Here is an 18,831-nt window from a genome sequence, read left to right on the forward strand (position 1 = left end):
ATATAGTATGTAACCGCCGGTTATATTCAATCCTCACCCCCACGTCTCATTTGGAAAACCTAGAAACATCCAAAACTTAAGCCCAACAGATCTTAGTCAAGTCAGATGTGCGGTCGTGATGGAATATAATCATATAAAATAAAGCAATAACTGCTATCGTCAAACCCTTTTTGTAGCAAGCGAAAAAGAGAGAACTGAACGTTTCTCTCACCCCAACAAAAAAGCAAGAGGGACTATGATCAGCCCTCCCACGTAGATAGAAGCGTCTTCTCTGTCAAATAAAACCACCCAAAAGCCTCACTCTTTGCAGCCTCCATCCACTCACCACCGTAATCGTTCTCAAATCTACTGTCTCTCGAGTCTCGATCACCATTTACCCTTTCTCCTTCATATTCATGTTCCTCCATGGTCTTCACAAAGATGGTTCCCTCTTTGCCTGAACCCCAACCCCTTCCCTCTCTCCCCTTGAAGACGAGGATGAGATATGAATCTATCGTTTCTCTCTAAGACCACCACCCGAAAATCCCTTCATGAATCTGCAGCAAGGGTTCTCTCATCACCACCATCACCCTTCACACCATTATCACCACGACCATCATCACCATCCGCCCCGATACCACCACCACTATCATCGCTATTCATGCCATTACCGCCACCACCATCTTCATGTTCCGTCGTTCTAGACGGCAAGGAGCTCTCTTTTTCGCGGAAAATCGTCGCGATCCTGAATGACGATGGGCCGATCGAAGACGCGTTCAAGAAGTTCGCGGATCTCCTCTCGCAGGAAATGGTGTCTTGGATCCTCGTCGAGCTCGGTAACGTGAAGCGGGAGTTCCGTTTCTTCGCGTGCGCGATGAGGGAGAAGCGTTTGAGGAGCTGGGATTCCCACCACTTCATGATTCAGTCGATCGCGAAAGGGCGCAGGTTCGATTCGGCGTGGGAATCGCTTGAGGAATTGAGGAAGGGAAGGCATCTGATCGTTCCCCAGGCGTTCACCGTCCTGATCTCCGCCTACGCGGGCTCCGGCATGGCGGAGAAGGCGGTGGAGGCATTCGGAAGGATGGGGCAGTTTGGTTCTCGGCCCAACACACTCACCTACAACACAATTCTAAGGATTCTAGTCGAAGAGGAGGTGTTCGAGCTCACCCTCGCCGTCTACAACCAGATGGTGAAGACGGATTGCCGTCCAAATCGGTCCACGTTCAACATTCTGATCGATGGTCTCTGCAAGGCCGGGAGGACGGGCGACGCACTCTTACTGTTCGACGAAATGGCTGACAGAGGTATTCGTCCGGACACCATGACTTATACTATCGTGCTATCTGGACTATGTAGGGCTAATAGAATTGATGATGCACAACTGTTATTGATGAACATGGAACAGAAAGGGTGTAGTCCTGACACCATTACTTACAATTCGTTGTTGAGTGGGTTCTGTAAGGTTGGTAAGATCGATAGAGCGTTGGAGTTGCTTCGATCGATTAGCAAAAATGGTTTCAGTCTGGGATTGAATGGTTACAGTTGTTTGATTGATGGGTTGTTTAGAGCAGGCTTGTTTGAGAAGGCCTGCAAGTTTTATAGGAACATGGTGGAGGAGAATATAACTCCTGATTGTGTACTCTATACTATTATGATCAAAGGGTTATGCAGTATGGGCAGACTAGAGGAAGCTTTTGGAATGCTGAAAGAGTTGACCGAGAAGGGATTTGTTCCTGATACATATTGCTATAACTCATTGATTAAGGGGCTCTGTGATTTTGGTCTTTTGGATCGAGCTCAATCCCTCCAGCTCGAGATCTCGAAGAACGATTGCTTCCCAGATTCTGCAACCTATACTATTCTCATATGTGGGTTGTGTAAGGAAGGCTTAGTTTCCGAGGCCGAGCAGATATTTGAGGAGATGGGGAAGCTCGGATGCAGTCCGACAGTGGTGACATTCAACGCACTGATAAACGGGCTATGTAAGGCAGGGGATCTGCAGAAAGCTCACATTTTGTTCTACAAAATGGAAATGGGGAACAATCTGTCCCTGTTTCTTCGCCTATCCCAAGGCGCAGATCGCGTTCATGACAGGACTGGACTTCAAGACATGGTTGAAAGGCTATGTAGCTCTGGACAAATCCTCAAGGCCTAGAAGCTCTTGAGGGAGCTTGCTCAGAGTGGAGTTGTTCCAGATATAGTAACTTATAACATATTGATCAATGGCCTGTGCAAATAAAAAAACATTCATGGAGCATTCAAGTTCTTCAATGAGCTTCAGATAAATGGCTACAAACCTGATGTAGTCACCTATAATACCCTCATTGATGGTCTTCAAAGGGTCAATAGAGATGACGATGCTTTTGGCGTTTTTGAACAGATGGTTAAGAATGGCTGTACTCCAAGTCTGGAGGTTTACAATGCACTGATGGGCTCTTTGTGCAGAAAGGGAAGAGTAGTTCAGGCTTGCCATCTTTGGTTGAAATATATCTCAACACAGAAAGGCCCTCCCTCTGATGAGGAAACAAGAACCATAGAAATAGTGCAGCAATATTTTGAGCAGGGAAACATTGTTGGTGCAGTGGAGGAGTTGCTAGATCTGGATGCCAGACGCAATATTGCTGATTCATTTCCATATTCAATTTGGCTTGTTGGGTTGTGTAAAGCAGCAAGACTAGATGAAGCCCTAAGGGTGTTTTCTATCCTTAGAGATTACAATCTTGAAATCACTCTCAGGACTTGTGTAATGCTCATCAATCGCCTTCTTCAGGAAGGCAAGTTAGCTTTAGCTCTAGATGTTTTTCAGTACACATTGCAAAAGGATTTTGTTAATCTTTTTAACTTGATTTGGCGAACAAATAAGATGCCTAATGAGTGGAGGAAGAGTACTTTGGTGCCTTTATATAAGAATAAGGGTGATATACAAGATTGCACAAACTATCGTGGTATAAAACTCATGAGTCATACTATGAAACTTTGGGAGAGGGTGATTGAGTCTAGGTTGAGGAAGGTTGTCATGATATCGGAGAATCAATTTGGTTTTATGCCTGGAAGATCAACTATGGAAGCTATACATCTTCTTAGACAACTTATTGAAAGATATAGAGAGAGGAACAAAGATTTGCATATGGTTTTTATTGATTTAGAGAAGGCATACGATAGAGTACCTAGGGACGTTCTCTGGTGGACAATGATGAAGAAAGGTGTTTCTCTCAAGTACATTAGTATAATTAAAGATATGTATGAAGGAGTAGTAACCAATGTCCGCACTTGTGGAGGGGTGACAACCAATTTTCCGATAACGGTTGGGTTACATCAAGGATCTGCTTTAAGCCCTTTCCTATTTGCGATAGTGATGGATGAGCTTACGAGATCAATTCAAGAAAATGTACCGTGGTGTATGTTGTTTGCTGATGATATTGTTTTGATTGATGAGTCTAGAGCTGGGGTTAATGCTAAGTTAGAATTATGGAGACAGACATTGGAAGCTAGAGGTTTTAAGTTGAGTAAGAGTAAGACTGAATATATGGAATGTCGGTTTAGTAAGCAACGAAGTAGTGATGGGAGTGTAGTGAAGCTTGGTGAGCAAGATATACCGGTGAATGATTATTTCAAATATTTGGGATCCATCATTCAAAAGTATGGAGAAATTGATGGAGATGTAAATCATAGGATAAAGGTTGGGTGGATGAAATGGAAAAGTGCTACTGGAGTGCTGTGCGATCGTAGAATGCCATTGCGGTTGAAGGGAAAGTTTTATAGGACGACTATTAGACCCGCTTTACTATATGGTACGGAATGTTGGGCTGCCAAGCGACATCATATTCAAAAAATGAGTGTAGCTGAGATGCGGATGCTTAGATGGATGTGTGGAAATACAATAAAAGATAAGATTCGGAACGAAGAGATACGTAAGAAGGTAGGTGTTGCACCCATTGAAAATAAGATGCGAGAGAATCGTTTACGGTGGTTTGGACATATTCGGCGAAGGCCTAATGATGCTCCAGTTAGAAGGTTGGAGAAATGGGAAAATATATTAGTTAAAAGAGGTCGGGGTAGGCCTAGGAAGACTTGGATGGAGATGATAGGAAAGGATATGAATGCTTTGAACCTCACCGAGGACATGGCGTTGGATAGAAATGATTGGAGGAAAAGGATTCATGTGGAAGACCCAAAATGAATTTCTTTTTTGGTTCATATCGCTGACCCCAATTGTTTTGGGATGAAGGCGTAGTTGTTGTTGTTGTTGTTGTTGTATTGCAAAAGGATTTTGTATTAACACCCCCAATATGCAATAGATTGCCGAGGCACCTCTGTTTAAATGATAGAGAGAAGGAGGCTTTAGAAACTGTGCAGAGAATGAGTGTTGCAGGGTATGATTTGGAGCTCTATCTTCATTGTTCTACAAGATTTCTTGTATATGGTTACGGGAACAGATAATAGCCATGGGTGATTTTGCCTTTCCCCAAGTTCATTTTTGTTCAACAATCACCTGCTTCTGTATCAATATTTCAATTTAGTGTAATTTTTACCATGCCAATTGCTATAAGATGTTTTTCCACAGATTTTTCCCGAGCACAAATTCTTTGTCTGAATCACATGATTCCATGACTGTTTGGGGGTTACATTGATATCCAATTGCTATAAGATGTTTTTCCACAGATTCTTTCCCAAGCACAAATTCTTTGTGGTGTTATCTTGTTACTTTGCTGAAATTATTTATGTTCTAGAACCGTGACATGTTTCGAATCATAAACCTTTTCCTCATGCTAGTATGAACATTACTACAATTGGCTGAAACGCTTCGTATCTCCGTGTCATGCAGATTTTCTACATTTGCAGGTTCGGCTCCAGGCACAATCTTTGTCTGTTATCTTGCTGAAATACTATAGGTTCTGAAGCATCATTTCTTTGTGCTTTGTTTTTTGCTCTCTCTCTCTCTCTCTCTCTGATACATTTAGTTCAATATAGGCATTCTTGAATAATTTTCCCTACTTTAAACACGTTTTGACCATGGTCTGAATCGTAAACCTTTCCCCCATGCTACTATGACTATGAACATAACTGCACTTGGGTTAAAATTGCTCGAAGAAACTGCATCCGAGCATGAAGACATAGTCGCACTGGCTTAGCCTGCCATACCTATGATCGCTGTTCCGACGACGTAAAACTCCGAGGCTAGGACCCTCGCTCTGAGGCCTATGTTGTGCGTGGGCTTGTGCAAAAGGAAGATGCCCATAAGAATTGAACCTTGACTGCCCTTCTAACCGCCAAGACCCACCCCACTATGCCACCCCCCTTGAGGCTCCATATTAATGTGATCTGGCCATGATAATGTGAGTGCACTTGAAACTCCCTTAGCTGCGATAGGCTTGGGAGGCCAGACTTTTGGAGGGGCATATCTCAGCAACCACTCATGCATTTTGGGAGATCTTTGGTGCATTGGAAAGCACGCGCAGAGGAGATGGTGTTGGTTCTATTTGCACACAGCAGAGGTGTTTGTCGCCTGGGGTCTATCCCAGTGGAATAAGCGCCATGTAACCTAAGCCAGGATCAGGTGCCATCACATGGCACACTTTGAGGTGTACGCTGCATCTGATGCCCTTCTTCTTTGGCTGACAGTCTGTCAGTTGTAGGGCCCAAAAGCAGATGGAGGGCAGCCAGGCGCAAAGGCACACTCAAAGTGTGCCATGTGATGGCACCTGATCCTGGCTCCTGTAATCTAGCAGCACCCCTTGTTTAGCCTTGGGTTGGGAGTTGTGTGTAGGCCAATTTGTAATCTTGGACCCTTTCCCACTTGTTCCTAGAGCTCCTAGGTGTCTCGGGAGGTCCTAGGGAAATTTGGCCTTAGTCTGGTGCACAAGTTCTATTCCGAGCAAAAGAAGGATCGGCAAGAGCAAGCCCAAGCACAGTCCGGGGTAGAAATGGCTATGTCTAGAGGGGTCCCACCAGCTTCAAGGTGACATTTATAATTGTGCTCGGGTCTCCCTTGGATTGTACGACTTTTTACCAAAATAGCTATCACGTTGGATCCCAACAATTGTTTACCTTCCTAACTTGCATACCCTAATTCAGAAAATGGTTCACACCCATTAATTTTGTTCCATCCTTAGTCTTTCCATTACTCCATTTGATTGATATTGTGCTGACATTTCTACCAAAGAAGTTCTTGTATCTACATAAAGGGGAAAAGAAAAAAGAGAGAGGAAGAAAAGCCTACAAGTGCACAGACAAGAAACAGAAAAGAGTCACTAAATTGACAGTCAGACTCTGCAGTTCTGTGGCAAAGGCACCACTCCATCAAAGAAGTCCCCAAAGTAGCCAGGAGGTTCCACAACAAGCTTAGAAATGATATCTCTTAATGTTATGACCCCCTCTAGATTTCCCTCCTCATCAGCAACATATATCCTCTGGATCTTTTCTCCATCAATTTTTAAAATAACATCTTCCAATGTGTCATCCCTTTTGCATGAAATTGTTCCCAGGAGTATGGGGGAATATTCATGGTGCTCTACCAGGTAGCCTCTAACTGCAGTGAGGAAGTTCTTGGCAGTGATTGATCTGCATACATGCAACAGACCGTCACTAATAGCCACCCAAAATTCCACATTATCAATACTTTACTTTTTCTATGCCGAGTTAAACAAATCAAATGTTTAACAAACTGAGTCACGCACAAGTTTCTATTTTAGAAGCTAATGTGAGATACAAACTTATCAAGTGACCCAAAAGCTTGCCACTGCAATTGCCAGGACATTATCAAACGGATTCAGATATACTGAATGAGGTCACAAGACGCCATTATGGAGCTTTATCCAACTCAAGGCCAATCATGGTCATAACTTACATACACATTTAGAAAGAGATTGGATTGCGACAACAAGCTTATCAATCAGTTGTAGAAAGGTTTCTGTTCTGTGAGATTCAGCTCTTGAATGAGCACATGTAACAAGAATGAAGAATTGTATCACAGCAAACACTGAAAACAAGAAACCTCTGTTTGGGAGCTGGGTGTTGGAAGAGTTTGAGGGAAAACTGAGTTTTGTTTCAGAGAGAAACAAAAAGTCAAACACATGTTCCAAAAAGTAACATTATATTTTAGTAATTCGAATTTGAAGAATGAAAGTGACTTTTTTACCCTAAAAAGTAAAATGACAACAATTTTAAGGGTGCTATGGTTATTTCAATCAATTGAACGCTGCTAATGTTAACTAATCAAAAGTTAGATAAGCCGCATCTCTCTCTCTCTCTCTCTCTCTATATATATATATATATATATATATATATATATATATATATAGAGAGAGAGAGAGAGAGAGAGAGAGAGAGAGAGAGAGAGAGAGAGAGCATAATACCTGAAATCCTTGTAGATCTCAGGTGCAGTAATAAGATATTGCACATCTCGTATGCTAATATTCCCAATGGGTTTCCATCCACTATCATCAACAACAGGAAGCCCACCTATATCCTTTTCTCTCATCAGCTTGAAAGTCTGAAGAACAGGTTCATCCTCATAAACCTGGTACAGTTCAGCACCAAACAAGTTTCATTTGACGTTAAGTCTCCAAAAACTTCAATAGGCATTGGTATGCTGCTATCTTGTTTCTAACCATAATGATCATGGAGAAGATGTAGAAATTGGACGCTTTGCAGAGTCATAAATGCAGAAAAGTACAAGGAGAAGCACCTTGACTAACTAATTTGGTTTCATAACTGGAAGGCCAAGTTCAAACAGTTTCTTCGTGCCCCAATTCTGAAACCAAGGTAGCCTTACACATTCAGCAAGTACATGGACAACAGAAGATTGGGTGATGATGTTATCAATCTTTCCTTCACCAAGGTCAACCACAGGAAGGCTTTTCATACCATACTTCGATAGTAACAAGAGCATGGTTAGGAAAGAGTCTGAATTCTGCAGGGCAAGAAACGGGGCCCATCGGAACGATCCGGATATATCTCTAACCTGTTTAAGCACATGCACAGTTTAGATTTTTAGGTCCTTCTTAAGCTGCACCAGCATTAAAAAATCTGAAGAAGTGAGGCCTTCAAAAAAATCTCCTCCTTTTGATGCAGCAACATTTGAGTGTCCTGATCTTGCTGCTGTAGTCACACCAGCACCAACTAAATCACCATTAACAAACCCCGCTACTGCCGATCCATCCATCATCCTATGTTCTGCAACTTCAGACTGCAATAGAAGAAATGCGAGCATAGCTTGTTTCCCTCATCATCCTGGAGGAACTTCATATCAGCAGGAAAGCAAGACACTACCACAACAGCTATTTGATCGTGTAGGCAGAAATGAATGGAACTTCCACATAAACTCTTCCATGATGCCTTCATTTAAGGCTACTGAAACTTGGTGGAATGTTGTATGCACTTGCAGACTAATGCATGCTGGACATAAGCATCAAAACATCCGTTACTAGATTAACAAGCCTTAAATACAAATGGCCCTATGTCACCTGGGTACAGGTGTGGGTACAGGTACTGAGGGTACAACACGGCAATTCCAAAAAATGTGGGTATGAGGTCATGGCTATATATATATATATTAAATCTCACATAAATACAAAATAAATTCAAATTAAACTGAATATAATCTAAATATATATGTTATATCTAAAATATATATTATATACTGAAAATATAATTTTAAATTATAAATTGAATGCAAACTTGTATGTACGGAGGGTAAAATGGCGTGTCCAGGTGTTGCCGCGTGTCGACACGGGTACAAAGGGCAAAATGGAGTGTCCGTGTGACATTGAAATGACCTCAATAATGTGTGTGCACCACATGGGCATTCACGTGTTTAGACACCAACTGCTGGGATTTGTTGGCTTCAAGATTTGCATGTGACTAATCCAAAGCACGTGAGTGAGTAAAGCCGGAACTTGTTGGACCATCACCTCTTAACCTTCACATGCAGACAACCCAGAGGATTACATCCCTAAATACAATGTAAAGATCCTGCCTTGTGCTTTTTTTGGCATGGTAAATTTTCAGAGATTCGTCTTGCACTGTATGAAATATATAACTGGTAATAATTTTTACTTTTCCTACCTTATACTACAGTTACAGAAAAATTATTGGCAGCGTTATCCAAGTGGCATCTGACCTTTGTTTTCTTTGTTTATTTATCCAAGTGGCATTTGTCCTTTGTTTTCTTGGTTTGTACATTTTATCTCATCAACTCTCCGATTTCACAGCAATTCACATAGTTGTTTGACATCTTCTTCTATTTGCTTATGGATAGGGCTACCATTGCGGCTATTAATCTGTTTGCATATCCAGGTTCTCTGATGGCCATTTATATTGACTCTTGAAAGTCTGCTATTGTGTTCTATAATTTCTGTTGCATATCTCTTAGCCATATAACTTTAGGAACTCACCACTTTGTAAGTATGATGTGGAAGTAAATAATAACCATTAGGAACATGGTCATTCTTAAGCGTCTTGAATTGAAACCTTCTCAATATATAAAGTTGCACTTAACTGTCCTGGACTACTCTTTTCATTGATTATATAAGTTCTGCACATTAAGTTCTGCACATTTCGACAATCTAGAAACCTGTTTTGTATTCTAAACTCAATGAAGTTGATTCTCATTTACTGGGAACTTGGGAGAAGCTCATACCCTGGATTTCTCATGCTACCATATGATTCTATCCATTAAAACCAACAGGAGAGGACCTTTCTTGTGAGTAGAACTCCACTAGACACATTAGTTCTTTCTTGAAAAGCTCTCTTGATATGTTCTGTTGGTCTCTATGTAGTTGTTTTGATTGTTTAAAAGTATGAAGTACCTGCCTTTGTGTGAGGTTTAGAGTTGTAGGCATGTATTTATTTATTGATATTGTTGGGATCATCATCACTACTGGTAATTATGTCAACAATAATGACTCTTTGTTTATTCTTTTCTTGCTTATGTTCTTCTTGGTTCAATTTGGTGGCATCAAGGTTATTCTCATGATTAGAGTACAGAACATTGCATTGTTGCCTTCGCCTGTGTTTGCTAGGAAGGTCTTGCTCCCCTGTATGCATAGTGGTATGTATATTGCTAAATCACTAGGTGTTGTACACACCATGTTTTGTAAGTAAATTTATTATTTCTTGTTATGTTTCTTTTAATTTTTGGTGGCCTGTGAAAATGTGTTGTGCACTTCTTTTTTGTCCTGGTGAAAGATATATTTTCATATGCATAGCCCACAAGTTCCATTGTAGGAGCAAGTTCCATTGTAGGAGTCACTACATTCACGTGCATGAGTTGAAAAAATGCTATGGGAGAACAAATAAATGTTTTTTCGAGATAAAATTCCTGCATGGAACTTTCAATAAGAAATTGACTGTCTAAGTTTTGTGACAAATCACAATTATCTCAGGCCATTTGTTGACAAAGAATACAGTCGAGAACACAGTGGTATTTGAGTCATACTTATTTGTGATTACTTCTTATGCTATTAAACATATTGATGAGCCAGCCACAGTTCCAGTGCAGTTTGATCTATCATCACTTTTAGTACATCAGCGTTCTCAGGGCTCTGAGATGTTCCTATCTTAGATTTGATACTCCAGGATCTGAATTATTTGTGTCAAGTGTAAGGCTGTGTAGTATCTCCAGAACCACATTCGCATGTTTTGCTGGCGTCCAGACTTTGGATACATTTCACATTTTAAATTAGGAAGTTTCCTTTTCTCTAGAGTATAAATTGTGAAGTATGTTGAGTTTGTTTAAGCATATATAAATTCCTTTTAGAATGTTCATGTGCCTGTATACGTGTGTGTTGTGTGGGCAAGGGTAAGGGTGTTTTATATGTTGCATGCATGTGCCTACTATTTGCATGTGTATGAGCATGTATTTCTATGTCATGTAGGTGCGGGTGCGGCACTTTAAAAAAACTTGGGTGTGGGGGTGCGGGGAGGATATATATATATATATATATATATATATATATATATATATATATATATATATATATATAATTTTTAACAGTTTTAAGTTAACACTACGTGTATTTGTGTACATTTATGTATATATATATAATATAGATAAAAATGGACTTGATTAGGGTTAACTGAATCTACTTTTGGATAGAAATGGACCTTAGTGTGGTTGACTTCACCTAACACAAAGGAAGTTGTGTCCAAGTGTCGCACCCGCCTGGGTGCAGGTGCGATGCGGGTGCGGTGCCCTGTTAGAAGAGTCCGTGTGACATAGTTGAAAAGTTGATAATTCGCAAATCACAATGCTCCCAAATTTCATTATTGAAAAAAATCACATTGACCTTTTTTTTAATGTTTCTTTTCAGAGTACCATTCTGTATTGGTTGAGAATTTTAGTAGTTCCTATTGTTAAGAATGCATGTTGTGTCTGTATATTTGTTTATGTATGGATCAGATTACATAATCTGGTCTTATATCAGATCTGGAGCGGGTCTTATGCATCGTAAATTGTATTATGGGGCGGCTGGGGTATGTTTGTATGTGTTTTACTTATTAAGGGCATTATTGTCCGATATGTAACTCTATTTATATGTTATGAATAGACTGCCGCAGACCTAATAGTGTAAGGTCTGAGATTGCCGCAGACTCTTCCCCTCTTTTTCTTGTTTCCTGCTGCAACGTCTTCTAATACTCTACCATTTTTACATGGTATCAAAGCAGAGATCCTAAAGGGCGTCAACAGACTCTTCCAGAAAGTGCGTCCAAGAGGCTTCTTCTTCTACCGTCCTCTTACTGTTTCAGATCTGTCTTCACCTTATTTCTTCTCTCCTTCTCCCTCTATTTTTGGTTTTACATCAGAGTAGTGGGGTGAATATTGATTTCTCTTGGTTAAGTTTTCTCGATCAGTTTCATCTTTTCTTCCTCTAATATTTCCTTCTCTCAAACCCTTGTCTGTTTCTTTTCTCTCCTTTCTCTTAACGTCTCTATTCCTTTCTTGTGATTCCCAACCTCATTTTGAAAGAAACCCTATTCTTTGTTATTTCTTTATTTATGCTATTAAATTCACTATTCTTTTGGGTTACTTTAAATTGTGATATGATCCTATTTTGGCTGTCTTTTCATTCACGATATTTTTTGGGTTGCTGTTAAATCATAAAATCATCGTATTTTTGGTTGTTTCTTGGATTCTGGTCTGCATATTTTGTCATGGGTATCTTTCCTTGTATGTATCTCAATCTTGTAATCCGATACATATTTTATATATATAAAAGGTACTACATATACATATATTATATATATGTATATACTTTTTATATATATAAAATATGTATTTCCTCATTATTAGCCGTAGGGGTAGTTTAGGTATTTTCTATATTTTTGCGCATATTCACATTACGAATATGCATGCAATTTTTATACTTTTATTCTTTTTATTTTTACTTTTTTTCTTTCTTTTTCTTTTTGACTTTTTGACCAGCCTTGGGGGCCCAACCATATAGACGTTGAGCCCTTCCAACGGTCACAATTATTATCGTTGGAGGGGCTCCAACGTCTACATGTTGGCCCCTCCAAGGCCTCTTGATGTGTATAAATAGGGGCTCTCCCCTTTGTAAAATGTATTGCTTTGGGTCTAAGCCCAAGCTAGTTTTTTTATTAATGTTTATGATTCATTTGTATGTCTTTGTGCATTTGTGAGTTTTGTATTGTGCTTTTGTGCACAAGTGTTTCAAGTGTTTTTGATTGTGCGTGTGTGCACGTGTTCATTATCAAGAATATTGTAATCTTGATCCCAATATCTCGTTGAAGATACTTTTACATGGTATCAGAGCCTCGTTGAAGAAGGTGGATCGTGCATTTTTTCACTTTTTTGAGTGCCTCAAAAAACGTGTCTTCAAGCTAGTGGATTTTAGAGTGGATCATCTTCTTCGGGCAATATTTTAGAAATCTCCTTAGTCAAGAAAGAGTTGAAAATCCTTTGAGGTACATGTTATTTTTCAACTTCTATCCTCTCTAATGGGAGAAAATGACTCCCACTTCTCCCTTGGATTTAAACTCAATGGGCCGGTAATATGGAAGCCCATATTAAAGGAAAGGGGCTTTGGAGGTATGTTCAAGGTTCGATACCGGAACCTGAACAAAAAATTACAATCATTGAAAAGGAGGATATTAAGATTCTTGAAGGAGAAGAAAGACAAAGGGCTCTTGAAGATTATTTAAGAAAGCATGACGAATGAGAGATGAAAAATTTCAAGATCTTGTCTTGGATTTTTTCATTCATTGAAACCAAGATCAATGCCAACATTATCAAGTTCAAAAAAGCTTCCGAAGCTTGGGCATATCTTGAAAAAATGTATACTTCAAGAGATTTGTCACACAAATATTATCTCCAAAAGAGGGCATTGACCCTCCAACAAAATGAGATGACTATTCGGGAATACTTTGCCAAATTATCTTCCATTTGGGACGAGTTAGCTATGCTTGAACCAAAGTGGAGTGGTGAATCAATCAAATTAAGACATAAACAACTGGAGGAAGATCGTTTCTTTAATTTCCTAAATGGACTTAGACCCGAATTTGGACAAATTCGGTCCTCCCTTCTATCCGCTTTCACGTCTCCATCAATTGAAAATGTTATCACTAAATTAAGTGGGGAAGGAAACCCGTACGAGGATTAGTAAGAGTAATCCTAGCATACTTGCTGCCTCTTCTACTTAAGAAGATTGTGAAGGGGTGGATGTTGTATCAAGACTGGGGAATAATGTGAAGACCTACATACCTCCTCATTTTAAGAATCAAGGTCAAGGAGGAAATGATCGATATGAAAAGAGACTATAACAAGTTAAATTGTCATTTTTGTAAGGAACTAGGGCATATCAAGCCCATCTGCCCAAAATGAAAGAAATTACTTGCAATGGCTATGACATCTCAACCGGAGGAACGACCATCTTCATCAAATGGGTCTCTTTCTCTTCAACAAATCGTAGAAGCTTTACAACCTCTTCTCAAAGGAGGCATTTCCGGAGCCGCTATGTTAACTTCCTCTCCTCCATGTAAGACATCTTGGCTTTTAGATTCCTGCGCATCTTTTCATATGACTCAAAGTGCTTGTTCTCTTTCCAATTTTTTTAAAAACTTTCTTCCATCTTTTGTCTCAACGGCGGATGAAACACCTCTTGAAATTAAAGGAATAAGCAATTTTGAAAGACAAAATTTTTTTATTCCAAAAATTCATCTTATACCAAAACTAAATCTAAATTTACTTTCGGTCTCTCAACTCTCAGACCATGGTTGCGATATAAAATTCTCTTCTAATAAATATTGGATATAGGATCGCCGGTCGGGGAGGTTGATTGGGGAAGGCTCTAGGAATGAAGACCTTTACTACGTTGATTTTCTTCAAATTTCCAAGAATCAATTTTGTAATGTTGTTCAAAACAAAGATATTCATGTATGGCATAAGAGACTGAGACATCCTAACATTGTTAAAATCTCTTATTTGCTTTTTATTAAACATCTTTGTAAAAAAGATTTTATATCTAATGAATGTATCCTTGGGAAGATGAAAAGTCTACCTTTTTATCAAAGATCCATGTTTTCGACAAAACCTTTTGAAATCGTTCATTTCGATTTATGGGGTCCGGCTCTTGTGATATCTAAAGGAGGATTTTCATATTATGTGATTTTCGTGGATGATTATACTAGATTTTGTTGGATATACTTTCTTAAACATAAACATGAAGTTTTTTCAACATTCAAAATGTTTCATATGATGATTTTAAATCAATTCAATGGAAGTTTAAAAATTCTTAAATCTGACTCTGGAGGTGAATACTTTTCAAATGAATTCAAGAGTTATCTTGAAAGTTATGGTATTCTCCATAAAAAATCTTGTCCAAAAACCCCACAACAGAATGAGTTAGCCGAACGAAAGCATAGGCATATTATTGAAACAACTAGAACCTTGCTCATTTCGCAAAACATTCCAAAGAAACTCTGGGCTGAAGCAACTCTTACTTCAGTCTATCTCATAAATAGACTTCCATCAAAAAATTTGAATAAAATTTCTTCCTTTAAAAAGTTATACGAAAAAGAACCTGATTATAGCAGGTTAAGGGTTTTTGGATGTAAATGTTTTGTCCTTACGGATAAAAATAATAAGCTTTCCCCATAGGCCATTTTTTGTGCCTTTCTTGGTTATTAAGAAACCTAAAAGGGTTTTCGATGTTATGATATTAAAAATGACAAATTGTATGTTTCCAGAAATGTGAGTTTTTTGAAAAATCTTAGTGGTTTTGAAAACCCAGAATCACATAATGAGAATATAGACTATTCTTTTCTATTTGAACTATTAGCCAAAGATGATGATACTAGTGATGATGAGTCAAATCAGAATGACTCAAGTGATAATGAATTTGAGGAAACCATTTTTCTGCTCTCCTCTTCTCATCAACATATCGATGAGGGACCATCTAGCGACCCTATCACCTATGTTCATAGAGATAGAAACACCTTCAGAAGTGCTCTTGAAAGATATGATGATGCTAGTCAGACTGTTCCTCAAAGTGAGGAGAACCTTCGTAGGACCGAAAGACATAGGAAAGCTCCCTCTAGGTTCATCTCATATGACTCTTTTTCACCCAAATATAGAGTCTGTCTTAGTGCCATCCATTCTTACGTAGAACCTAGAAACTTTGAGGAAGCAAAAAAATGTCCTGAATTGATTATTGCGATGGAAAATGAACTAGGTGCTCTGAAAAGAGCCAAGACGTGAGAGTTTCAAGACCTTCCTAAGGGTAAGAAAATAATAGGGTGTAGATGGGTGTTTAAGGTAAAAACTAAGAGCGATGGATCTCTTGAGAGATATAAGGCTCGATTAGTTGCCAAGGGATATAGTCAAGAATATGAGATTGACTATGAAGAAACTTTTGCGCCTGTGGCCCGAATGGTTACTGTCCAATGTTTCATCACTGTTGCATCAATCAACAAATAGAACATCTATCAAATGGATGTTAAGAATGCCTTCCTGAATGGTGATTTAAATGAAGAGGTATATATGGATGCTCCACCTGGAATGAATTCTTATCACTCTCAATCAAACCTTTCTTCAAGTTTTCTCAACCAACTTGTTTCTGAAAAGTTAAACACCTCAAATTTCTTGATTTAGAAGAGACAAATTATTCCTTTCATAAGGAGTCAAGGCCTCTTAGGTCACCTGGATGGAACCACTTCAGTCCCACCAGAATTTGTCCCGAGAGAAGAAAAAGATGATCAAGGGGCGAGTTCAATCGTGTATGCAAAAATGTTGAATTTCTCAATTGGGAAAAGAAAGATCAATCAGTTGTTACATACATCACATCAACTCTGTCTCAAGAGATTCTTGTTGCCATTCCTGACAACTGTACAACGCTACAACTCTGGGAACGACTGGTTCAGACGTATTCGCAGGTTTCTCAAGCAAAGGTGGTTTTTCTAAAAAGAGAATTTCAGTTGCTAAGAAAAGATTCTATGACCATCATGGAATATTTGAACAAGATAAAAATCACCACAGACCAGCTTGCAGTTATAGGGTGTGTCGTTAGTGATAATGACATGGTGCAACAAACTCTGAGTGGATTGGGATCTGAATACAATATATAGTTACATCACTATTGTGTCTTCCTGTTCTTTCTACCTTCGATGAGCTAAGAGCCAAATTGATCCAGCATGAAATGACTCTGAAGGGATTCTCTGAAGAAACTCATAATCATCCAAATACTCAAGAAGTTTTGACCACAGGAGTGACTTATGGTAGAGGACGGGGACGAGGAGGACAAGGGCGAAGTTGACACAGAGGGCGTGGTTTGCTTCCCACTCCAAACATGTTAGCTCATGCGCAAGGACCAAGATCCATTCCTACTTGCTTCCTTTGTAACAAGAAGGGGCATATCAAGGCGAATTGTTGGCATAATCCAGAGAATAAAGGAAAGGGTCCACAGACAGAAACCAAAAGAAAGTTCACAAATACTAGAGACAATAGAGAGATTAAAGATTTGCTAATATCTGCCTTGTCAGAGTTAAAATTGAAGCAGAGTGATGATGGCACATGGTTTGTCGATTCAGGGGCAGCAACTCATGTAACCAGCGATGCAGGTAAAATTTCTAACCCTGTTCCTTATTTCGGAAAAAGTAAGATTGTCACTCGAGACAGATCCCACCATCCCGTTTCTCATGTTGGAAAGACTGTCATTTCCATGTCACATTCCACTCTTACTCTTTCTGACGTTCTTCATGCTCCTGACATTAAGAAAAATATTGTCTCCGTCTCCAAACTTATTGATGATAATAATGCTTCAGTTGAATTCACTCCCTTCTCTGTGCAGGTCAAGGACCTACGCACGAGGGAAACATTCACTGAAGGAAAGGGACGAGGCAACATGTATGTCTTTAAAGAAGCTCCATGTCATGATGTTCGCCCTGCTCACCTGATTTTGAAGCCTTCATTAGAGTCATGTTCATCCTCCTCTGCCAGTGTTTTTAGTATCTCTGAATGTAATAAGCCATTCTTATGGTATAGTCAGTTAGGACATTTTGGGAGTCATTTTATTGAGAAACTTGTTTCTAATAATCTCATTCCAAAAGAAAGTCTTAATGGGGATGAGAGCAGTCATAAATGTTCTAGTTGTCTTTCATGCAAGAGTTATGTATTGTCTTTCCATTCCATTAATAAGAGAGCTTCAAAACCTTTTGAGATTATTTGTTCTGATGTGTGGGGACCCGCTCCAATTGTCTCTGGGTCTGGAAGCAGATATTATCTAATCTTTGTTGATAGTTATTCTCGATACACTTGATTATATTTCATAAAAAATAAGTCGGAAGTCTTCTCTTTGTTTCAAAATTTCCTTTCCTTGGTCAAAAATTAATTTTTTGAGTCCATTCAATTTTTCCAATGTGATGGAGGTGGGGAATTCTCATCCTGTGATTTTATTTCTTTTCTTCGAAATAACGGAATAGGAAGAAGGGTGTCCTGCCCTCACACTCCTCAACAAAATGGGATTACTGAATGAAAACATAGACATATCGTTGAAAGTGCCATGAGTATGCTTCATGACAGCAATCTTCCCATCAACCTATGAACAAAAGCTTTTAATTCTGCCATGCATGTGATAAATAGATTACCCATGGTCATTTTGGAAAATAAGTCTCCTTATCACTGTCTCTTTGGAGCTCATCCTAGTTATCATGATCTGTGTGTTTTTGGATGTGTTTGCTATATGCATATTGATCGGTCCCTAAGAAACAAGTTTCAGGACAAGGCCCAGAAGTGTAAGTTTGTGGGATACGCAGATGACTACAAAGGATATAGGTGTTATGATCCCACCAATAAACGTATCAGAATCTCAAGAAATGTTGTCTTTGATGAACAAAATTTTGATGACAGAGCTGATACAACGAATATACCAACTGAAGTTTACTATCCTTGGTTGAGTTTAGAACTTTTTGTTGGCTCCAATGAAGCATGTTCATCAGATTGCGTGCAGCAAGAAGAAGAGATGTCTGAGAACACTGAGACGCCGGGACCACAAAATTCAGAGAAAGTACTGGGTAGATACAAAGGCATTGTCTATTCTAGACAAAGACCGACAACATCAAGCCATTCAGATCATGTCTCAGTCAGCAATCCGACTCCTTCTCACACTCTTGAGGTCAGAAAATCAAGCCGCATACGACATCCCATTGACAGGTGGGTTAGCTATAACAACTTTTCCTTGGATCTTCAACTGTTTTTAACTGCTCTCAATAAGGAAGATGAGCCCACTATGTACTACCAGGCAACCACTTCTACCAAGTGGGTAGAAGTCATGAATGATGAAATGCAAGCCTTGCACGAATGTGGAACCTGAGAAGTTGTTCCCGGACCACCTGACA

General features: G+C 39.3%; 1 protein-coding gene and 1 pseudogene across 1 annotated transcript in view; one reads left to right on the forward strand and one right to left on the reverse strand.

Annotated features, from left to right (window-relative positions):
- The first annotated feature begins 291 nt into the window (after nt 1-291).
- LOC149840548 (uncharacterized) overlaps nt 292-18,831 on the forward strand; it is a 51,882-nt gene continuing 33,342 nt past the window's right edge. Inside the window, exons 1-2 of the mRNA XM_090003202.1 lie at nt 292-1,283; nt 4,805-4,821. Of these exons, the coding sequence (XP_089859328.1) occupies nt 485-1,283; nt 4,805-4,821 (816 nt within the window). The 5' untranslated portion in view covers nt 292-484. The remainder of the gene's footprint in view (nt 1,284-4,804; nt 4,822-18,831) is intronic.
- Nucleotides 6,173-8,143, reverse strand: LOC149840549 (SNF1-related protein kinase regulatory subunit gamma-1 pseudogene; annotated as a pseudogene).

The sequence above is a fragment of the Nuphar pumila genome, chromosome 4, assembly GCF_984573655.1.
Source record: "Nuphar pumila chromosome 4, dmNupPumi1.hap1.1, whole genome shotgun sequence".
NCBI classification, from domain to species: Eukaryota; Viridiplantae; Streptophyta; class Magnoliopsida; order Nymphaeales; family Nymphaeaceae; genus Nuphar; species Nuphar pumila.